General features: G+C 30.5%; 3 protein-coding genes across 3 annotated transcripts; 2 read left to right on the plus strand and 1 right to left on the minus strand.

Moving 5' to 3' along the window:
* Positions 1–3,677: 3,677 nt before the first annotated feature.
* On the plus strand, positions 3,678–7,857 carry LOC115228676 (von Willebrand factor A domain-containing protein 3B-like). Its single transcript, XM_029799207.1, has 4 exons — positions 3,678–3,808; positions 7,003–7,073; positions 7,129–7,632; positions 7,703–7,857. The coding sequence occupies exons 1-4, from the start codon at positions 3,678–3,680 to the stop codon at positions 7,855–7,857; spliced, it is 861 nt and encodes a 286-aa protein (XP_029655067.1).
* Positions 7,858–8,353: 496 nt separating this feature from the next.
* LOC115228677 (von Willebrand factor A domain-containing protein 3B-like) lies at positions 8,354–9,271 on the plus strand. Its single transcript, XM_029799208.1, has 3 exons — positions 8,354–8,657; positions 8,692–8,830; positions 8,861–9,271. The coding sequence occupies exons 1-3, from the start codon at positions 8,578–8,580 to the stop codon at positions 9,269–9,271; spliced, it is 630 nt and encodes a 209-aa protein (XP_029655068.1). The 5' UTR covers positions 8,354–8,577.
* Positions 9,272–19,993: 10,722 nt separating this feature from the next.
* On the minus strand, positions 19,994–21,064 carry LOC115228678 (26S proteasome non-ATPase regulatory subunit 10-like). The gene is made up of 2 exons (XM_029799209.1): positions 20,966–21,064; positions 19,994–20,527 (listed from the first exon to the last, which is right to left on the minus strand). Exons 1-2 carry the CDS (start codon positions 21,062–21,064, stop codon positions 19,994–19,996), a joined length of 633 nt encoding a protein of 210 aa, XP_029655069.1.
* Positions 21,065–24,347: the final 3,283 nt, after the last annotated feature.

Below are 24,347 nucleotides of genomic sequence, written 5' to 3' on the forward strand. Positions count from 1 at the left end.
TGCCACACGCTATCGAAGGCTTTGGCCAGATCTAGACACACCACAGTTAGCCATGCTTCATTTCTGTCAGCACGGGATAATTGGTGCTCTAACTTTAATAAAATTTCTAAAAAATTTTCTAAAATTTAAAAATTAACTTCATTAATATTATATCATTTATGATTGTTCTGTTGTGAATGAACATGGAAACAATAACGCTTATTGGTCTGGTCAAATATAGTCCTAATGATTTTTCCGATTCCAAATTCAAGAAAGGACAGTTAATTGTACATCAATTTAATCAGAATGACTGGTTTATCAAAATAGTATCAAATACTGACCTCACTGAATGCAATACACAAACTATTAAGGTAGCAATCTTTTTTACTACAGCCTAATTTTCAGTTAACGAATGAGCTTAAGTCATTCTTTTTTGATATATCGACCTCATCAATATCTTTATATTTTTTCGACGGAGGACACCTAAAGTTTATGTCAATGAAATGTGATGACTCTGCAAATGAATCTCTGCAACATTTTGAATCACTGCTTCGTTCGATTGTTGAGGAATATCAAAGTTTGTTTTTCTTATATTTTTAACAGAAATTGAAAATTCTTCGAGTGAAGATAGTCCGGTTAGTTACCCTGCTCTCACTGCTCCTACATTTACGAGTATTCCCGAAAATGAGAAAAATGAACAAGAAAATCAAAATCATAGTAGTAAAGAATATGGATCTTTAAATACTTATGGTACTTTAAGAGGGTACTTTTGGCATATTTTACATGAAGTTTTTTTAATCATGGTATTAATTGTTATGCAAATTCTATTTTACAACTTCTTCGTCGATGCAAACATTTTTTGTTATTACTTGAGGAAATATTCAATTTTCCAATAGATAAAGGAGAAGAAAAATTGCCTGTTGCATGGTTACGAGTTTTCATTAGTTCTAGGAAACTGTTAAGAGTTTACGAAGAACACGATTCAGATTCGTATAATAATTCAGAAGTTATGGCGTTAATAAAACTAATATCTAAAAATTATCCCGTATTTGACATTTACTCCGAAAATGTAGTCAATAATTTTTTAGTTATAGGATGCTCAAGAATTTTTGAGTTATTTGCTTGATGCCATTGATGAGGAGTTTGAATCTCTCGAAGATAAATCAGGGTTTGAAAATCCTGTGAAAAATAATTTTGGGGTCATTATAGAAAAGAGAGTAATTTGTAAAGAGTATTTGCTTCTTTAATTTTTATAAAAGATGTAAGCATTTGGTGTTCAAGAACGAATACTTTTCAATGCTATCTCTTTACCCTCCTCCCTTAAAGTTTTTATATTATAAAAATTATTATTTTATCAGTAAAGGACTTTATTCTTTGGAACAATTATTACAATGGAGCATGAACGATGAAGAAGTGGAATTCACCTGTAGCAAATGTTCTAATCAGTATGTTGATATCAGAATGTCAGTAATTAAATCCCCTCGGTCAGTTTTATTTTTCTATTTTTCATAGCTATCTTCTACTTCATGTAAATAGAATTTCCTACGATTGTTCAGAATTTTTACTAGCTAAAAAAGAAGTTCCGATTATAATTAATGATCGAATTAAAATTGATTGCAAACAATATGCCATTGCACAAAGTAGTTCAGAATCTCCAATTTCTTCGATTATTGCTGAAATGGATGTAGAATCTGCTTCAGAAAAATGTGATCAAAAATTAGAATTTAATTCTGTTGATTCAGCTCCCTATTCTGCCAAACGTTTTTGTAATCATCAAAATTCGCATTCAAATATGGATGAACTCGAAGCAGTTTAGTTTATCTTATTTTACACCTATAGAAAATATGTAGTAATGAGTATTTATTGTGTTCTATTGTAAATCATTTTGGTATATGTCCTGGTTCAGGTTCGTATTACATAGTTATCCCCCAGGACATTATACATGTGATGTCATGATTGAAAGGGACGTATGGTTATCTTGCAATGATTTGTTAATATCAAGGGAGAATGGAGGATGCACATTTTTTGAAAGCCGCTCTCGTCCCTCTTATTTATATCTATATGAGGTTTCTTTTTGTAAGTAAAAGAGTAGAAATGTGAACCGGACCTATCTTCCTACACTGTCCAAGAAACATCACCTTCAACTAGTGATTTGTAAATTTATTCCTATAAATTTGATTTTGTAAATTAAGTGCATTTTTCAATTGTTTGTTATAATACTTTCTTATTAATGCTCGAAAGTGAAATAATTTTCATAGCAAGTTTAGGAAACGGTAATTTCATTTTGACTCTATCTTGACTTACTTCTGCCCAAAAAACTTTAGGGTAAACGGATTCGTTCCAGAGTGATGGCTCAGCTGTTAAAAACAGAAACTTGGTAGTAAAGCTCAGCTAGTCTTGAATTCTTTTCGAATAAATTAAGTTATTAAAAACTGAGATTAGATGCATCTGAATGCACGATAGAAAAAAAGAAGTTAACTATCGGCTTAAAGTGGGACAATCTTACTTTACCTAAGTAATTGAAAAAATTAAAAATCGCTTCTCGTAAAAAAATTGGCTTTCTCGTCTTTAAGAAAAAAAAAGCTACAAGAAAACTTGGTTTTTTAAAAAATCTCTGTCTGAACTTAGAAGGGACAATGAAATTTGAATTTTTTTAACATGTTTAGTATATGATGGCCTTTTTTTGCAGTAATAAGTAAACAATTTATTTTTCCACTTTTTTGTTAATATTTAATTACAACATCAAACTGTCAGCTAAGTATAAGTAAAAATAGTCACATCTGAAACTATGCTATATAAAAAACTAATGTTATATTACAAAAATAAAATAAATAAATTGATAAAAAGACCAAAAGATTTCATACAAAAAAATCAAAAAAAATTAATTAATTGATATTTTTTGTCAGCATCTTAAGGAAAAAATTCCGTTGAATATTGTGGATTCAGAAATTTGAATCAAAATCTAATTATAGATCGTCAAAGAATTGATTGAAATAACTAAATTCATCAAACTTTAAATCATCATTATTGATGATAATAAAAACAATCTTGAATGAATTTTATTGATCATATTTCTTTAATATTTTAATAAAGAAAATAAATTTTAATTAGACTCCAGAGAAACGACTTGTTCGCTATTCAGAGAGATTAGACGTTAGTTAGATAGTAAATTAATATATTTCAAATCAAAAGAAAAATCGTCATTGGCAGATAGCCAGAGTATTGCCTCTGACTATGGCTATAGATATTCTTTCGATTAAATACCGGTGCTCACACGGGTCGCCGGTAACCCTTTCAATTAATGAGGATGCGCTAGAGTAGGGTCCGAGTAGAAGGCTCCCGTATTCCTAACGTCTCAACAGCCAGGGGGACAAACACTCTCCCATTCCCAATTCCAGCGTATTTCTCAACTTTTCTCAGTTAGTAAATTAAATTTTATGTGGGAAATTTTGAACTAAGACATCATTTTAAAAATTATATTTTTAAATTTTTTCAAAAATGAATTTTTTATATTAAGTCGCTGTCTGGTTAATTTACCCACTAGAACAATATAATCACGTGGTTTTAATAATTAAATTTTCTACTCGAGTCACTTTTTGAGAGGTCAGACATTAATTTTCACTTGTGGAAAAATTTATTTGACTATGAAGATTAAAATTGGCTAAATAAAACGAGAATGGAGTATACAATAAACGAGAATGGATCTTCGTGTGAAAATAGTCGCTAGTCATTCCATGGTCTCAAAGAAACAGTCTCTAAACCTTAAAAAGACTAAGAAATATTTACTGAAATCACTAAAAATCCCAAGATTTTGTCGTACAATACAACCGTAATGTGATGTCAAAATCTTAATTCACATAATTAATGATATTAAAAGTTAATTAATTCAATTTTTCAAACTGTCTTGAACAGCACCATCATCTTTCGTGATCCTTTGCTATTAATTTTGTCCTCCTCAGAGTATTCGTTTTCTGTCACCTATGTCTCCTCTTCATCAGTTAGCTCCCCTTTGGTGAGTGTTCCACACTGCAAATCTTTGTTGAGAATCAATGCTTTAGTCATTACTCTTCGAAACCAGTTTATATTCTACGACATTCCTTCCACGTCTTCTTTAATGCAATCGTTGGATGTATGCCAGAACACTTTTAATGCCAATCAATCCATGTATTTTAAAATACTTGGAGGTGATCGCATCCCAGGTAATGACAATCGGAAGTATTTGACTTTGGCTTTGTAAATGTTTCTATTCACTGCCAGGATATCATATTTATGAAGTTTTTCAACTTCACTGCTTTTAAATTATCCGCACATTTACTCCATCTCTATTACCATATGTGGTTTAATTTGTCGTATTGTCGGCTTGTTATATTGAATTTTTGACTCGGTAGGATAGTAGTTCAACTCGTATTCAAGCACGATCATTGGTAATTACGTTATAAGTGAGTCTTCAACTTTGATTAATTCACATACTTATTATTGATTTATAAATGACAAAATCGAATTTCATTATGATAATTTTACTTAAGTTTTATAATTTGTTTTAGAAATTTTACACTATTTCAATATGAATAAAAGTATATTACAATTTTAAATACTTTGAAATAAGTTTATATAACATTTTTTATTTTCGATATAAACTTTAAAATCAAATTCGAAATGTATTCAGTCAAAACTAACATATTTATCATTGAAATTTCATTCAAATAATGTAAATCTGTCCTTGTTTCCCGTCATGACAATTATAATCATCGTTTATAATATAACTATCGTGCGAATTTGTCATAGTATTAGACATGCTGGAAGGTTTTTTACTTATTGCAGTCTCACGGTGTGATAATAACTACTTAAGTGTTAATTGAACAATCACAATATACTGATTTTATGTACATTTTACTGTTTAAATGAATGATTAGAGACATTTTTATAAGTGTTTAAAAATACAAATGATTTTAATTATATTAATAGTCATTTTATTGTTTCTTGCTAAATGACACTTTATTCATCTAATATATCATTAGTTTATTTGTATTTTTAGTTTATTTTTAATGCTACAATTATAGCATAAAGTTTTGTATTTATTTGCACATTTTTCTCCGCTATTTTTGCGTTATTGCGCATAGTTTATAAGATTTAACTAATGCATTTTATCAAATATGACTTTTATTGGTTGGAAATTTTTGTTTACAATAGCGGAATTACTTAAAATCTAAAGCTCTTTATATAGGAAATGTTAATGCAATCTTATGTAAAATTTGTGGAGACCGTTCATCTGGAGTTCATTACGGAGTCGCAACATGTGAAGGTTGCAAGGTACTTTGTAGATTAACGTTTCCTTGCATTTAGGGTTTTTTTCGCAGGACACAATCTTCAAATTCTGATAAAAAGTATACATGTGCAAAAAGTGGAGCGTGTGTCGTTGACAGAATTACTAGGAATAGATGCCAGTATTGTCGGTACAAAAAATGTCTTCAATTTGGAATGTCGAGAGACGGTTAGTTTTATTTAAAATTTATTATTACAATAATACGGAAAATTTAAGCAATGCAAATATATTGATTTTCAAAGTATTTGACCTAGTTTTATGATTTTTATATGAAATGAATGTCATTTAGACAATTTTGTGTCAATTTATCATGATAGATCGCGATAATACCCGGATATCAACACTTATTACAATACGTTTTAATTTATTTAGGTATAAAATTCGGGAGAATGTCCAATAAAAACAGAGAAAGAGAATACATCAAAAAAGGAACTTATTATAGCACAAATAACGTTAATAATTTTGGGTTTATCAGAAATATATCAAATATTTCTTAGTATGAATGCAGATTCCATTGAATCATCTACTAATTCTAGATTAACCGAAGAAACAAATTTCCAATATCTGATAAAAAGCATATTTTGATATATGAGTATTTTAGATAATTATTTTCAAAATTGTGATTATGATAAAAATGATCCTTTTTCTAAACCATTGTTGTTAAATAATTTGGAATGTGCTGAGTGCATGCCCGTAATCTCATCAGTAAGCGACTACTCATATTTTCTTAACCAGGAATATTTTAATTTGAATAATGGTGACTTTGAATAATATATTTTTAGACGATTTAATAATGAAGATAATCTCTTGTTACAATATATTTTCTAAAAATGAAGATGAACGTGTTAATTTTTTGGCACTTAAAACAGAGAATGACTTAATATTTAAACCAGTTATAAATACGTATTAAATATTTTTAAATAGAATCCTGATCATCTGTTGGACAATTTTATATTTGCTTATGAAATCTTTTTACAAAAAGCTTTATCATACTTGTTTCAAGTTTCGGAATTCATTGAGTTTTATCAAAGTGATAAAAAAATTTTGTTAAAAAATGGTTGATTGTATTTATTCTATTTTAAGGACATTTTGAAATGTTTTTTTACTATATGTACCAATCTTTTGATCCACATCTTCAAATTATTCAGTTTGATAATCTTATTCTTGGAATAGAACAATTTAAAAATAACTGTTTTTTAATAAGAATAATTTATCTAATTTTAGATAATATGGAGAGATTTATAAATCAAATAATTACTTTCTTTAACGAATTGTATTCTACTTTTCCTCCAATAATGATTGAAGAATATTCTTTTCTAAATTTGTTGATCTTAGTTAACAATCGTAAGCATATTGTATTTTTAATAGCAGAATCGGGGTTTTGTGATTCAATGAAAACTTCAATTGCTTCACGTCGGGTGTGGAATGCAATGAAGATATTTATCCAAAAAATTTGGGGAGATAAATATTATCAGAGAATTGAAATGATCATTCTTTTTGCAAATCGGATAAAAAATAGATGTAAATTATTACATTCAACGTTTATTTCACTTTCAAATTGCTGTAAAATACTTCCTGAACTTTTCAATGAATACTGCATGTCAAATATAATTACAAAAGAATGTTGGATTCATCCTTAATATTATTTAAAAAATTACCTGAACATTTTTTAATACAATTTTTTATTACTTAAAAAATAGTGCTATAGAAACCCAAATGTTAAAGTCTTCGAATGGAAAAAACATTACAACGAATCAAACAGATAAATCAAGTAAGAATAGTTAAATAAACACAAAAATCATAATAATTGGAATAATTATAACTAGAATTTGACGAATTCTATCAAATGAACATGATACAAATTACCCAGGATTTGCTAAATTCAGAAAAAAGTAACAATGTGCCACCTGAAGCTCGGGAACAAATAAGCGCAGATAAATGGATACATAAATATGGGTTAGTCAACAATAAGCTGTCATGGGACTTTATTCTTAAAAAAATTGGATTCAAAAAAAGCGAGGAATATGTTTACTCTTTGAAAAAACCAGTCTGTTCTCGATACAGTATAGACTTGTTTGTGGAAGTTTTTTCTTCAATCGACGGTAGAACATATAACGTGACAAGAGATAAGAAAAAAATGTTATATTTATTTAATAAATTGAAAAAAATTCAAGAACTATATCAAAAACGTATCGAATGGCTATATTCCAGTAGTCGAAGAGTTTTTGGGCTAATTGTTGAAAATTTTGTGATTATTGTCTTTGACGTGAAAACTCAATCTTATGAAAAATTTAACCTATATAAAGCCGTAGCCACAGATATAATAAGAAGTCAACTAATAAATATAAATAAATTTAATTTAATCTGGTAAAATTTTTGAAATTAATTTAAGGGTTGCAGCTAAACCGATAGTATTTTCAAAAGAAATAGTTCAGTCAAATCAAACAAATATAGAAAAGGCTATTAAATGGATTGAGAACAAAAATTCTTTATCAGAAAGGAATGTAGAATACACTGTCACAGCATTAGAATTGGCTGCAAATGAAAAAGTTTAAATTTAATATTTGAATCTTTAGACCGAAGCAGTTTATTTATTCACTGAAGGAGACTCATCTCAAAACTGTTCAAATTTTATTAACGATAAGGTTTTAATTTAAATCTTAAATATTTGAATAATTATTAGTTTAAAAACAATATTGTTCTTAATATTGTTATCTTTGATTCAATAAACTTCTCTGTAATAAGCGAGCTGAGAGATTTGGCCAAATCGACGAAAGGAAGGTTTAATTGATCGTGATTATATGAAGTTTTGTTATATATGGGATAAATACTCAATTCGATGTTCTTGAATTAGATGATTCAGAAATTAAATGTCTAAAGAGCGCGTTTGGTGGCATACCAGTAGGATCAGGAGTTCGAGAAGATATACACTTGGTATTTACGGAGTTAAAAGAAGTGGAAAATGTAATAAAAAAATTAAATGAAATTATATACAAATTAGAATTAAAAAAAACAAGTTATTTGATTATAATTTTTAAATTATAGGTTTAAATAAAATATTAAAAAGTTTTGATGACAAAAAAGAATCAAATTATAAATCAAGTGCTCATTGGATTTCTGAAAATGGAATTGCAAAAAATAAGTTATGCCTTTTTGACATTTTATCTGGAGTTGCCTTTAAACATTGCAATGGACTATTAGAATTAGAAAATAAAATAGTGGATGCAAAATATTGTCAGGAATTTGCACACGTAGTGTGGAAAAATGGACAGTTAATGCATGTTCATGTCACTAATGACATATACAGGGACTATCAAAGTCGCCTTAATGTGGTAATGGATCGTATTATAAACAGGTTATTTAATATAAGTATTATAAAAATTATATAGATTAAACTGGTTGAAAGAGACGAGTTATTATTACTTTGGCAGGATAATTGAAAGTCGAATATTTATTTTGGTCGATATTTCTCTCTCGATGAAAGAATATATGAAAAATGTGTACAAACTACTATTCCGCGTTTTAAATGTATATAAAAATTAATATTAAAATCTAAAGGAGCAGATATTAAATAGTGGGAAAAGTTTCAATATTATTGCATTTAACACAGAGTATCATATATGGAGAAATAATTTCACATTCCCTACACCTGGTGAAATCAAACTTTCTCTTAATTGGCTAAAATCTATTGAAATTGGCGGGTCGACAAATATAATACCTCCATTAACGAACGCGATATATAACAATGCAACAGAAACCGTTTTCCTTTTATCCGACGGACGTTCTAACGAGTCTGTCGATGAAATTCTTTCTAGCTTGAGCGGAAGACATAATTTGAGAATAAATACAATCTCATTTAATATGGATAATTCACCCCCAAATCGACTTTTATATGAACTATCTTTCAAAACTAGTGGTGTGTGCGCAACTTTTGTCCTTCAAAATCATTCCAGAACATTGAGAGTATGATTTTATAACAAAATATATAGAATAACAAGTTGACCAAGTGTCAAAAAAATAATTCAAATAGAAGTTATATCTTTGAAAATATTATACATGATAAAAATTCCCGAAAAGTAAAATATTGAAATTTTTATCGTCATAGAACGAGGATGTCGCTGAACTCTGCCGAGAATTAACAAAATGTATGAAAAATATCAGTACTATGGAAGCAATTAGAGAACAGTGTGTGAAGTTTGTAGTGAGGTGCTAAATCAAATAGGAAATCTAAACGGAAGATAATAAATATATTTAATTCTACAAAGTTATTTACAACAGTAATTTTTTAGTATTGAGCGTGTGGAAGAGAAAGTAGATAAAGATCAAAATAGTTTTTTTAATACTGCTTATAAAACAGGGGCCGTGCCTCGATGTATTATAAATTCGATTAACTCCGATTACAAAGAAGATTATATCTACAAAAAACGAGAAGCTTGTAATAAATCAAATAATTTATTATTTTATAGCAATTGAAAAACCTGAAAATAATTTAATTACTGAAAAGAGAAAAATAAATGATGTCCAACAGAAAACAAAGCTTGATATATTATTTATCATTTTAGTGAAGTTACTGCGATCTACAAATGGCTAAATAATAATTCGCTCAAAAACAAAAACCTAGTTCTCAGTGACTTAATCCCAGAAGTTATCTATTTGAAAAATTATTTAAGAGCGAGAGAACTATTTCTTTTTCGAAAATATCGAATCTAAAGGAACTTAAACCGTCAAAAATCAAATTGTATGAATGTCTACTACAAAACTTGATAGAAAATTACAAAGAGTATAAAATATTTATTGCATAGTTTACAGATTCTTAAGTGACCTATTGCCACGATATATTAAAAATGATTTAGAAAAGAATTTTAATGACATCGATTGTATACTAAAAGAGAATGCAAGGCATAGATTATGCAATTTGATACATCAAAATTGCCCTGAATTTTATAATCCAATTATTGCTGTTTTGGGAGAATATGACTTAGCATGTTACTACATAACAAAGATAAAAGAATAATATTAATATTTAACAAATAATTCAATAAACAATTTATTTGATGAGAGATTTAGAGATACTTAAAAAATCAAGAATATTTAAATTTTAAGATTATATTTAAGAAATACAAGACGTAATTCAGATATTTAAAACCTAATCAGAAATGTCTAAATTCTTGTATAGATAAATAAAACCACAGTTAAGAGGAAAATACTATATATTAATTAAAATTTTAGTTATATATCTTTAATTTTTTTAATAATCAAACTAAATAATTTGACTACCATGTTTTGTTAGTTGCATTTAGATAAACATCTTTGAAAATCAATGCTAGTTCCTAAACCAATATATCGTGTAATCAATTTCATATCTCAAGCGTTCTACAACAGCGAAGAACACATTGTATTACGCTACCTAATGTTCTACCCCTGCATTTCTGAGAACGACTTGTCCACACTCCTAAAAATTGACCGAAAACAATTAAGAAAAACTCTGAACAAACTGCGAGCAGAAAAATTTTTAAGGGTTGCTTGAATTCTAATAATAGGTAATGATATAGCAAAAGCAACGCGTTGAGAGCGATTGCAATGGAAAATCTGTGAGAACTACTTATTTTTATATTAACTTTATCACATTTATCAACGTTGTTCGTTATAAACTGGACATAATGCAAAAGAGGATAGACTCGAAGGCCAAAGAATGCATGACTCGTTCATCATATAAGTGTTCAGCATGTAAAAAAGCATTCGAAGATCTGGACATTGACCAAATATACGATCGCTCGACTGGTTCCTTGGTATTAAAGTCATTAAATGATATTAAGATATGCAATTATTGTGGGGGTGATGTAGTAGAAGATGAGACGTTACTCACTAATCGGAACAGTCGTAATGTTCTCATTATGTTTAATGAAGAACTGAAGACTTTATTTGAGTATTTGGCACAAGTAGAGAAAGTCGAGATTCCTTTTGAGTTAATTGACCCTCAGCCATGTTCTCTCTCGGATTTTAAACAAAGAATAACTGTACAGGGAGGGCAGCCTGTTTTTGATTCGCTGAAAGATTTCTCGAATGATTTTAAAATAATTTTGGATGACGACCTTTTTGAGTCCATTCAAGTGGGAGTCAAACTTGAGCAGCCTTCATGGTTCCTTAATCCCGAAACAATCTCCCCTAATATCTCCTCAACATACAATATTGAAAATGAGAACGATCTTCAATCGGTTGATTACTAATCTATTCATTTTATAGGTTGTTGAAAGATTAAAAAAGAAAAACATTGTCGAAGAACAAGTACTGCAGCATTTGATACTCAGCAAGTCATACTTGTCTAAAAATGATGAAAATGTTGCTGTGGATAGTGGTCTGTGGCCTAAAGCTTTAAATGAAGAAGAAGCTAATGCGAGTAGATTTGCATTCAATTAGTTTGATAGTATTACGAAAAAGGGATATATTGACTGTAGGAGGAGCCCCAGTTACGTTTTACGAAGCAATGGATTTGATTGATAAGATGACCAAGAATGAGATACGTGCATATATTGAAGTTTCAGGCTTTTTATTTGATGATTCAGTTAAATAATTTATTATTTTTATAATAAATAATTTTATAATAAAAAAAAAAATAATAATTTTATTATTTGATTATATTGATTCACCAAGTTATAATCTACAAATTATTAAAGACATAATTCAGACAACTATTCTTTTAATATCACTTTAAATTACAAATATCAAAATACTTTAAATAACAATTTAGTAAATAAATTAATTAAAGTAGAAAAATATCGTATCCGATAATATTAATTCCGGACGCATGCTCTCTAAATGTTGAGTTATTATTATTAACTTTAGTATCCCTCTTCATAGTAGTGTCATTCGCTCGATTTTATGTACCACGAAAAAACCAATTCTCTTCCTAGTTGGTGTCTTGAAAGATTAAGCATACCTTTGTTTCTAGGTTTTATGTGTATTCAGTGCCTATCAAACGCGATTTTTGTCAATATTTTCAAATTAGCAGTCGAATTCTCTTCTTGACTGCATCCGAGATTGAGTTTACCGTATCATTTTTTATGTTTTCCAATTCTCCAAAGCAGGGGTCTCCAAACTTTTGACAACGCGGGCCGGATAGAATATATGGTAGATGACCGTGGGCCATAGTTTAAAATCAATTAGATTTAATAATGTTCCTAATTTTTTAACTACGACTAAGAAGACAGAATAACAAAAAAAGATTTAAACATTAGCTTTTAATGAGAATGATGAAACTGACTTTTCGTTTTATATAATTTATTGTAATCAGGCGTCAAGTCTGTTGTCCCGATTATCAAAAGAAACTTTAAGTGCTCATCCGACAAGTTTGCTCGATATTTGGATTTTACATATTTCATTCTTGAAAATGTTTGTTCACAAAGGTATGTTGTACTAAAAGTAGATATAAATCCGCATGCGTATCGTTTCAAAATTGGAAACTGATTAGAATTTAAATATTTATAAAATTGAATAATATTCTGTTTTTCATATTTATCTTTCAGAATATTATCTGATTGGAGTTCAATTATTTCAAGTTGAAGATAACTTGGAATAGTTTCTGCTTCGCATTGAAAAGGATTTTCAAATAACCTTCAATGAATGAAACTATCAAAAAACCTTATTTCATCGCTTCTCTTGTCAAGGTCAGAAAATCGTTCAAGAAATTGTTTCTTCAAATCCTTAATTATTTGGGTCGTTGTTAAACAAACGGCACTCAGTGTCAATTTTTCGTTTATTTTTACATAAAATATGCATTTTTAGACTCTAAATAAATTAATAGTTTAAGAATTTTAAATAAATGAATAGTTATAAGAGTTATAAGATTAACCGATAATTACAACGCCAAAAACAAAGCAAAAATATAGTTATTTAATTTAATTACGTATTTGATATATTCAAAAAATATTTTTTTTTTTTTTTTTTTAATCAATATTTTCATTATTAATAATGTCAGTTAATAAATTCAGAGAAGAGATTGATTTGAGAAATCAATTGAGGAAGCCCGCTGCCTGTATGGAAAGCGAGTTCCCTCGGAGTATGGCTATTCCGATCCTTTGTCTTAGCCATACTCCTTCACGAGGATCATTTTTCTTTGTGGCGAGCATTCTTCCGAGTTCGCGCAAGAACTCGGCAGTCGCTGGGCCAACAGCTCCTGATGACTCAGCCGCAACAGGTGTGAATCTGTAGCGGTCCCCGAGGAGGAATATTTTTTGGTTTTAAGGTTTTCCGCGATTGAGGCAGCTGCTCCAGGTGTCTGAACCGATTTAAGGAGATTCGTGCTTGAGTAAGTATCGACGCAAGTTGCGTCCCAGACCAAAGATCGTCCGGAGTTGAAAGGAAAAGAGTCATCCCGTCAGGTCTCTTTCCATCACCTCGATCGAGACCCACTGGTTCAAGCTGTGCTGGGAAGCCTGCAGCCTTCAGAGCTCTGACGATCACGTCGTTCAGAGCGGCGTGACGTGGTCCTCTTCCGGCGGATCTCCTGCAGGATAGCGGGTGCAATCCCTTCGCATCGACCGTTTTCCCGCAGCGGCATCGGTGCTCCTGGCAAACGTCTAGTCCAAGTCTTTGTCCGATTCCAATCCTCAAAGAATCGTCGTCCAAAAAAGTCCCGAGATTTGGGCAAGGGATTGCACCAAGCCATGCTCCGCTCCCTCCACTTGAGGCTGACACCAGGCAAGCAAGGCGATGTTGATTTGCTTCTTTTTTAAGCCCTTCTGAAATTTTGGAGCAGACAATGTTATCCCAGTTCCTTTGTTTCGTTGTGTCTTCGGGGATTTTGAGTCCTGCTGCAAGCTGCAACCATTTGACACGGCAAGTCCTTCGTCACACTATTGGACTTCGCTGGAATGAGTCATTTGATGAAGCTTGCCGGGATTGGAACGGGTCAGGATTCAAAAAATATTAACTATTAAATAAGTAATATAAGTTTATAAATTTTCTCTCGCGTTTCAACAACAAGCGGGCCGGATGCCACAAAAAGATATTTACAACAGCCGGGCCAGATTAAATCACATGGCGGGCCTGGGTTTGGAGACCCCTGCTCCAAAGTAACGATAACCATCCATCCTGTCAAGCAACGAGGCTTTCTCACTCAGCCAAAGAAGATTAGATGAGACTTTTAAGCATTTCCGTTCAATCGCCAGCTTGAAAGAATTTATCAATAATTTCATATCCGTAAGATCCATAGATTAAAAATACTTTAAAAAAAAGAAGTCTATCACGACCAGGAAGTACATTTTTAAGGTAAACACTTTCAATAAATATCCTCTTTTGTTTATCTTCTTCCACAGTGAACACATGCAAAAGAATTCCACTTGTTTTGAAAAAATATCTGATCTGGCAAAGAGTCTATTAGTCGGAATAATGATGTAGTTCTTATAAAATTTGGTTTCTCCTTCAGCAAATTAAATGGAATAATTTGATAACTCAGATAGGTTATAATTTCTTGCTTTTGGAACAGAGAAAATAGACCCTCTTTGGAAGGACGACACAGAAAATTGCATAAATCATTTTATTTTATACTGAAAATAGTTAGAAAATAAACCTATGAAAAAACCGTTATGGGCTAAAAGTTATTATTAAAAAATTAAGTTAGTTGTTTCTACTCAGCGTAATGTTCGGTGGACAAAATCGAAAAAACTGCCTAAATAAATAATGTATTATTTCTGAGCGCTTCGCTGTAGGCGCGTGATAATCAAAAAAATCAATATCGTGCGAAAGCATTCATCTTAATTAATATGTCGCGAGCGCAGCGCGCGACCGAGCGCTAGACGCGAATTTGAACCAACAAGCCTATCATCAACAAATATATTTATTAATTATTTAAAATTTTAACATGATTTAAATAAAAAATTGAAATAACTTAGTTTTCCATTGAATCCCATAAAATAATTTATAAGTAGACCTAATAGAAAAAGTAAAATCAATGAATACTGAACGCTAATTTGGTTTAGGTTGTGAGGGGGGTAATAATTTGACAGATCTCATGCTATTTTTCGTTTTAATCTCTAAAATTAGGTCTTCTAATCAAAATGAACTGTGCAGACAGGCTTGCTCCTTCAGAAGATTTGTTTGACATTTTATAAATTTTTTTTTTTTTTTTTTTTTTTTTTTTTTTTTTTTAAATACTTTTTAAAAATTATGAAGCATTTAGATTTTTCTCATTATTCTAAAATATCAATATATTTTAAAATATTATTTTTATTTATGAAATCGGTTAAAGCTCATTCTGCTTTGGCATCGATTTTAATTTTTGTTATCGAATATATTTAATCCCAAATACAAGCCTGGGTATTTGTCAATTTATAGATTTTTTGATTGATCGGATCTAGAAATTGAGTGGTCGCTCGCTGCGCTCGGTCGCTCGCTGCGCTCGGTCGCTCGCTGCGCTCGGTCGCTCGCTGCGCTCGGTCGCTCGCTGCGCTCGCGCATAAATAAAATGGTATGGTGGTGTCTGTCTTATGTGTTCTCGTCTGTCTGTGTGGCACACCAACTTCAAATTGTACAAACCAGATCAAATGTCAAAACCTTCCCTTTTGTAGTATCGATAATGAGGCAAACAATAAAAGGTTGATCCTCTAAGAACCTTCTGTCAAAAAATTGTAATAAGAAGAAATCCTCGATGATGAGGTCCCCCAAAACCTTCAAGTCAATTTTCTGCGTTTTTGTTAAAATGAATAACAAGAAAGTCCTCGACTCACTGATGTGGTCCCCCAAAACCTTCAAGCCAAAAAATTAAAAAAATTATTTTTGCGTTTTTGTTAAAATGAACACAAGAAAGTCCTCGACTCACATGATGTGGTCCCCCAAAACCTTCAAGCCAAAAAATTAAAAAAATTATTTTCTGCGTTTTTGTTAAAATGAACAACAAGAAAGTCCTCGACTCACATGATGTGGTCCCCCAAAACCTTCAAGCTAAAAAATTAAAAAAATTATTTTCTGCGTTTTTGTTAAAATGAACAACAAGAAAGTCCTCGACTCACATGATGTGGTCCCCCAAAACCTTCAAGCCAAAAAATTAAAAAAATATTTCTGCGTTTTTGTTAAAATGAACGACAAGAAAGTCCTCGACTCACATGATGAGGTCCTCCACAACCTTCAAGCCTCGTGAGGCCATTAATTAGCTTAGCTATCTTTTTTCGATGACATAAATTCTTTTTTGTTAAATTTTCGTTAAAAAATAAAATAAAAGCTCTAATTGTTATCGACCATGAATAGACTGTGCAATTATCAGATTTTGAAAACCACTAAAAAGGAAAAAGCAAAAATTATTAGAGATTTACATAATTGATTCTTTTTAACTGCCGAAACTGACAAATTCGATTATGCTACTGTTTAGATTTCTTAAAAGATAGAGGCAAATAAATTTAAATTAGTCATGTAAATTTCAATTTGCCTATATTTAAATCTCCTTGATTTAACAGGCTTTAATTTTTTTCCTTATAATACTACAAAGATGAAGCTGATTATCATTTTCTTTACCGAAACAGACAAGTTCGATTATGCTAAAGTTTCAATTCCTTTAAACATAGAGGCAATTAAGTATAATGGCTTTGATTGGATAATACACTTTACATAAATTTCACTAAATAAATTTACGTAGAAAATTTAATATAAATTACTGATTCGCGTTTACAAAATCATAAGAATGTCCTATAAAGAGAGATCTGAGAATGTTAACAAACAAGAGAATATGAACCATATAACAAAAAAAGAGAAACGAGGGAAGATGTGCTTAAATGGTGAGGGAACTTAGACAACAGCTGAACAAGGTCAGGACTGCTGTTAGACTCAACTACGGTAATAGAATTATGCATTCTAGGTTAATTGTTTGGGATGAATGTACGATGGCTCATAAAGGCGCATTCAAGCAGTTGACCGAACATATAGAGATATCAAGAATTGTAGCGACCATTTGTTTGGGGGAGCATTAGTTGTATTGGCAGGTGATTTTAGACAGACGCTGCCAATTATTCAAAGAGGGACGCCTGCGGATGAATTGAATGCCTGCCTCAAATCGTCATATTTGTGGACACACGTGAAAAAGGTAAGCTTAGATGTAAATGTACATGCACATTTACAAGGCGTTAATAGCATATTCCCACAAATCCTTCTAGATATTGGAAATGGGGCAATCACTTCAGAAATGCACGACCAGAAAATTAGGCTACCGGAAGAATTATGTATTTTCGTAGAAACAGCAGAAGAATTATTGAATGCCGTCTATTCCGAACTATCTGAACACTACGTGAATTTCGACTGGCTGCGTGAACGAGCTATATTAGCTCCACTTAATGATGAGGTACTTAATATAAATTTAGATTTATTAATGAAAATCCCTGGCAGAGAAAGAATATATAAATCGGTCGACGTTATTATGGACCATGAAAGGGCCTGCGATAGATTAAGAGACTACAATTTCCGCTGAAGATAAGTTTTGCTATGACAATAAACAAGGCCCAGGGACAGTCTTTAAAGGTAGTAGGCTTATTTTTAGAGAACGAGTGCTTTTCACATGGCCAGCTGTATGTGGGGTGCTCAAGGGTAGGTAGAAGAGAAATTTATTATATTTGCCAAGGATGGACGGACTGCAAACATCGTTTATCCACAGGCCTTAGAATAAGGTTATATCAAAGCAGGTCGCATTTATATATCTACATAAATTTATAGTTATTTAAGGAAACTGCGAGCGTAGCGAGCAGGGCCTCCGCAGGAGCTAGCTCGCAGTGAGCGAAGCGAACTGCTGAGCTAGTCAATGATATTAATTTTATTGAAAATTTTTTATTAAATAATTTCCGCCTCAAAATTTGATAAAAAATTATAAGAACTTTAAGTAAGCATAATTATTTGTTGAAAATATCAATTCCTTACTTTTATTTAAAAGTTTTTAGCACTGAAATCAAGTTGTTTCTATCAATAACCAGGAAACGCCTTAATACTCTGATTTTCATTAAATAATATTTAATTAGTTTTATTTTAATAAAATCTGATTATATCTAAATATTTAAATATTTAAAATTCTTGTTCAATTCTATGGTTTATTGTAATCCTTTTCAAATATATCAACTATAATTTGCCAATAATAATTATTCTATAGATATCTTCGAAATATTAGATCAGAATTTGAATGAGTAAAAGAGGTAGACCCAAAAAATTTTAAATAATAGACCCCTGTTATCCCAAAGGCATCGTTACAAGTCGTGTATATTCTAACAAAGGGGAGGAACATGATATTACATACCGATATGAGGCCATAGCAGATAGTGGCACTTTTGGAGTCGTTTATAAAATTTTGATGAATGGCAAACGCTTTGCCGTGAAAAAAGTTTTGCAAGATCCTCGTTATCGTGTATGGATTATGTTAATGACAGGTAACAGAACAGAGAATTAGAGATAATGAGCAAACTAGACCACAAAAACATATTGGACTATTATATTATTATATTCAAGATCATGTATACCCTTGTGATAAATTCTAGAACTCTGAAACCTATTTGTACATGTTTATGAACTATCTACCAACAAATATAGCCAATTTAATATTCAAGAACACAAAAATCAGTCTTGCCATAACCTCAATGGAAATAAAGGCACTGTATACTATTTTTACTATTAGCTTTACATGTATCAACTTTTCTCTGCTCTACATTATTTACACTCTCTGGGAATTTTACATAGAGATATTAAGCCTGCAAACCTGCTAGTGGACCCTAGCACAAAAATATTAAAATTATGTGATTTTGGAAAGTATTTGTATGCTAATTATCACAAGCGCGAAAAAAATGGAGATTGATACACCAAGTGTAGCATATATCTGTTCAAGGTACTATCGTGCACCAGAACTTATATTCGGTGCTGTCCATTATACATCTGCAATCGATGTATGGTCTGCAGGTTGTGTACTAGCAGAGTGCTTTCTTGTCGGCCCACTCTTTAAGGGGTCTTCCCGTGAAGACCAACTGGTTCGTATTATAAATGTATTGGGAACTCCCAATAAAGCAGACCTACTTTCAATGAAAGCAAAGAATAAGTTCGGAATGTTGGGAGATTTTGGACGAACTGATTTCCACAAAGTACATATATTTTATTATTCAGATTACTAATTTTGGAATAAATTCAGATGTAGTACCTCTATTGGAGTCGATATTCCAATATAACCCTACGACTAGACCTACAGCGAAGGATGTATGCAACGGCATCTATTTCTCCCCCCTCTTCAATGAAAGTAATTATTATTTGCCTATTCTTGATAAATTATCTTAGTCCTTATATTACTAATATATCATTTATTTATTTTTTCAGAAATGTATAAATCAGCTAAATTAGGATTAATAGATGCTGCTTTCTCCATGTCCTTCATAGCTAGGTTTTTTTGCCCTGTAATAAACAACACTTTTGCGCGGAAATAATATGCCTCAAACTTATGTGGAGCAAGTGATATTGCCTTGTTTGCAATGTTAATTGCGGAACCGTATTGCTAAGAGTTATTGATATGAATTATACTGAAAGTTCAATTAGGCACATGACAGCATATATGATGGATGTATATTTTGTGTCCAAGAAATATGTCGTTTTCCCTGAAAGCGAAATCGTTTTCAGTCTTTTGTAAATGTGTTTCACCCGTTCTAATGCAGCCGAGTACTGGCCAACCTTTGAAATCGTAAAAAATCATTTTACTGATAAGAAATAACGACAATCCTTCATTAGTTTGTCAAGAAGGAGTGCCAATAATTCAATCTTGGTTTTAACTAATTCCCACGTTTTTGTTGTTATTTTACAACCATAATTAATGAGTAATAGCATAATCGGTGCTTTACTGCTTATAACAGCATAGTCAATCGGAGATAATCCGTATGCATCAGATATATTTAAATTCAATGTGTATTGACAGAGTTTGCAAACAGTTTCCATAGGAAGATTATCAGAAATAACTGCGTAGTGAACAGCAATACGGCCTTCATTGTCTTTTATTGATGTATCAATTCCAGATTCCAAAAGGAGATCTATTGCCATTTGACGATTGTTTTCTGATGCAATATGTAACGGAGTTTTCCCAGTTTTTGAATTTTGGTTGGAAAGTTGTAAGACATTTGTAAACGATATTAGTTGAAAGATAAGTGAATCTTGAACATAACAATTTGATAATGCCAATTCTAGTGGAGAGAATCCATTAATATTTTTGACATCGACAATTTTTTCGACCTTAAGAATAAAACCTGCAAATAAGCTTGTTAAGTTGGAAAACACGGAGGATTGTAAAATAGCAGTAAGCGCTGAAATAATTAAAAAAAATAAATACGGGTTTCGCCAGTAATTTCATCGACCCTATCTAATTGAAAATTTTCCGTCAAGTCACTTATAAAATATTCTATAATCTAAAATTTAAATTATTTAACTTTAATAATACATTATTTTGTCTCCAAACTATCGAAGAAACAAAACACGAACGTAGTAGAATGTCAATTTCAAGTTGATTTTTACTTTTAAGAACAGTACATACCAGTATTTTAACTGCCTCTGCATGTCCGTGAATACATGCATAATGTAAAGGAGAATATCCAGAGGTATCTTTTGAAACAATCTGAGACTTAGTTAAAATAATTTAACATTTGCGTTATTTTCTAGCAATAATTCAATCACCTGACAATTTCCATTTTCTGCTGCATAACCAAGTGCAGTAATTCCAAAATCGTCTCGCCACTCAATATTGGCGCCGAACTTGAGGCATAGTTTAACCATATGGTAGCGATCTTGTGTACAATAATAAGATAGTAATGGAATGTTTTTTTCTTTATTTATACTGATAAAATTGTTGACTTCTGCCCCAGCCATGAGCAATAGTTCACAGATCTAATGATATATCACGTTAATTAGTTTTATAGCTAACTTATCGATTAATCTACGTGAATTTTACTCTCGTTAAATCATAGATAAATTTAAAGGATAACTTTCTTCAATATGAAACTACGGATATGTAAAAAGAATTTCCTTTAATGTGGTATAGATAAGACAAAATACATTTGTACTATGATAATTAAACTGTCTAATTTTGCTTTTATATTAACTATATTATATTCTTGAAGAAAACAAGCAATAATAAAACTATGAAACCAACCTTTGGGTTAGGAAAATGAATAGAACGGGGAGACATCAAAGCAGAAGTAAGTCTAAACTTCTTTAATTCTAAGTCATTCTAGATATATTGTTATTATATAAATGTAACTGTTGATTCTTTGCACTTATCTGAATATTTTCGAGGTTTTTCTTTGTTTTTCATGCAGATCTATTTAAGATAACATAATAATTAAAAGAACCTCTTTTATAAAATTTTCATTTTGGTTCAACGCATAATTTAAACATTTAACGTATATGTGCGTTTTGGACTGATTTTTATAAATTTTTTGTTCTTTGTAGAGATTACTTTTCAAGAGATAATGAGCTAAGGAATAAATATCGTCACTATTGAGATTGTTTCTGATAAATCCATTTTCTCGTTTCATAAGCCAGTATGCAATTAATAAATTTCCGAACCTGATTTATATGAAGAAAATACTATTAAAACCTCAATGAAACCTCAAACAGTGTTTTGTTCGAAGAATGTGACAAAGTTTCCACAAATTTTTTGACTGACAAATTTCTAAAAGTAATTCTTTTTTCACAGCATTCGACTAAAAATGGTTTCAAATACATTCTAATCAAATTTTGGACTTCAGACAAGGAAATTGAATGAAAATTCGATATCATTTCCCAAATTTCAACCAACTTAAAAGGTGAAATTGCAGAGTAAATAATTTCAAAAATATGAATAATCTAAATTATATATAATGATAAATCATTACAGTTTTAATATCTCGTATTTCTAAAATTCTCGATAGTTGTTTAATTTGATTTGAAAGATCATTTTTTTGATAAACTGGATCAAGTCGAATTAAAGTAAATTTTAAATTTAAACTCGATAAATCTATTCGAGATGAAACAATAAGACGCATAGTTTTTGGAAGATTCCTGGCTATTAATAAAATACAATCAATTAATGATCGACGTCCTTGTTCATTATAAATTTCTCCCATTTCTGGAGCGTCGATTATTATAATGAATTGTTTATTGTCGAGGATCATCGCTTTTGTCGATACGTAAATCTCCAAATTTATTTTTAATGAATTTATTAATTGTACTTCATTTTTGTAAATCATGTCTTGAGGTATTTCGAAACGGAGATCATTAAATATTTTACAGATTAATGAGTACAGCTAAATTAAAATTAAGCAAATTAAATACACTGCACGTTTTATCGGAAAATGGTGAACAATAGTGAATGCAAATAGTATGTTCACTAAGAATATGAGCATATTTCATAGCAATTTCACCAATTGGAGTTACATTATAACTCAATTCAACAGGAATTACTTCTCCAATCGCATTTTTATCAATATTATCAAGTTTCTTATTATTTTTGGCACATTGAATCAATCTTACAAAACTAGTTTTTCCGCTCCCTTCTGGTCCTGTTAGCCACACACCGTAAGATTTTTCAGTTTTTAATAATCCCTAAAAATTACAAAGACAATATCTTTCCTCGTAAACCAATTTTAAAATGTTCCCCTGGTTAATTAAAAAATTTTCAGGTGGAATTGTATATTCTGTTGCTGTTTCTGATTGATTTACTATAAATTAAATTGAAATGAAAATGTGTGGAATAATAAACACATGATTAATATTTTCAATTATTTTAAAATAAAAATGATGAAATTTACCGTTATAATTATTTTTTGGAATTTTATAACCATCCTTGGTGTCGAAAATGTTGTTTATATTTGACTTTATAAAATTTTCTTTTAAGGGAGCTTGAAATTTCATTCGTTTTTCCATTATATTAAAAATATTATTAATTAAATTTTTCATTTCACTGTTTGATTGAATAATAACTTTTTCCATGCTATTTCTTTCGTTTCCCTCTCGTTTCAACATGCCTTTTTTCTATTATATAATAATAAATTATTGATTATTGACAATAATTACTTAATGAATATATTTATCTTGAATAAGAGATACTCTAAATTTTTCCGGGTTCTCGTGAAATTATCGAGATACCAAAATAGATAATTATGTTGAAAATTTAAATAAAAATAAGATTTAATAGCCAATAAGTTTTTATTATCCTATGGCCAATTGCAGATACTAAAAACTTGACTACATATTTTATAAATTGAAATAATTGAATTTTGAAGTCGCGTCTAAAAAGAGGGAATAAAATTAAAATAATTGATAACTACAAATTCATATATATTTATACAAGAAAGGGATAAAATCTCAAGTAAAAGAGAATTTACTTAAAGTTTTATTACTAAAAATACAAACTGATTTCACAATTAATAAAGTCAGTCTAACGTAAAACCCTTCATATACCGATCGAGAATAATAGTAATTTCCATATTATGAGCGCGTGAGTGCAGTCACGTATATATCATGCAACAAAGGATGTCAAAATTATCTCATCCTCAAATTTCCTCAACAAAGTAGTTAATTATTGATCATTTTTATAATGAGAGATGAAAAGAATTTATCTAAAATTCCATCAATAATATATGGAGAAATGTACTAACTTTTAAATAATAATTTAATATCGTACCTCTTATATTTAATTACAATATCAAGCCACCTGAACAAGTAAGCACTATAAACAACAGCTTGAAAGTGTTATTAATGAAATATGTGCTAATAAACATCAAAGAATTTAAAATGTATCACCGCATGACTGTGCTAAACTCAGCATTCAAACAACAGAGAAAATTTGTGAACAGGAAAAATATCACACAAAACTATAAATTAAATGCCTCGGGTGCATCGTAGTCGTGGTACTCGCGCTTTTTGTAGCCATCAAAAAATATATTATTCCTTCCTCCAGCTTGTGAATTTTGTTTCCAGCTTGACTGAGAATATTCTGAATAAGCAGTATTAAAATATTTTTAAAAAACTTTTATAGGATCTCGGATTTGGCCTGTCATTTCTTCTAGGAGAGAAC

The sequence above is a fragment of the Octopus sinensis genome, unplaced genomic scaffold (assembly GCF_006345805.1).
Source record: "Octopus sinensis unplaced genomic scaffold, ASM634580v1 Contig10934, whole genome shotgun sequence".
Lineage (NCBI taxonomy): Eukaryota > Metazoa > Mollusca > Cephalopoda > Octopoda > Octopodidae > Octopus > Octopus sinensis.

Bases quoted from the DNA above. Each gene is read 5' to 3' on its own strand.
- LOC115228677 (XM_029799208.1), top strand. From the start codon at position 8,578: ATGCATGTTCATGTCACTAATGACATATACAGGGACTATCAAAGTCGC. The intron at 8,658-8,691 runs GTTATTTAATAT...AAAATTATATAG, and splicing joins ATGGATCGTATTATAAACAG to ATTAAACTGGTTGAAAGAGA. The intron at 8,831-8,860 runs GTATATAAAAAT...TAAAATCTAAAG, and splicing joins TACTATTCCGCGTTTTAAAT to GAGCAGATATTAAATAGTGG.
- LOC115228678 (XM_029799209.1), bottom strand. From the start codon at position 21,064: ATGGTTAAACTATGCCTCAAGTTCGGCGCCAATATTGAGTGGCGAGAC. The intron at 20,528-20,965 runs GTGATTGAATTA...TTTATTCTTAAG, and splicing joins CAGAAAATGGAAATTGTCAG to GTCGAAAAAATTGTCGATGT.
- LOC115228676 (XM_029799207.1), top strand. From the start codon at position 3,678: ATGGATCTTCGTGTGAAAATAGTCGCTAGTCATTCCATGGTCTCAAAG. The intron at 3,809-7,002 runs GTAATGTGATGT...CTTAAAAAATAG, and splicing joins TTTTGTCGTACAATACAACC to TGCTATAGAAACCCAAATGT. The intron at 7,074-7,128 runs GTAAGAATAGTT...AATTATAACTAG, and splicing joins GAATCAAACAGATAAATCAA to AATTTGACGAATTCTATCAA.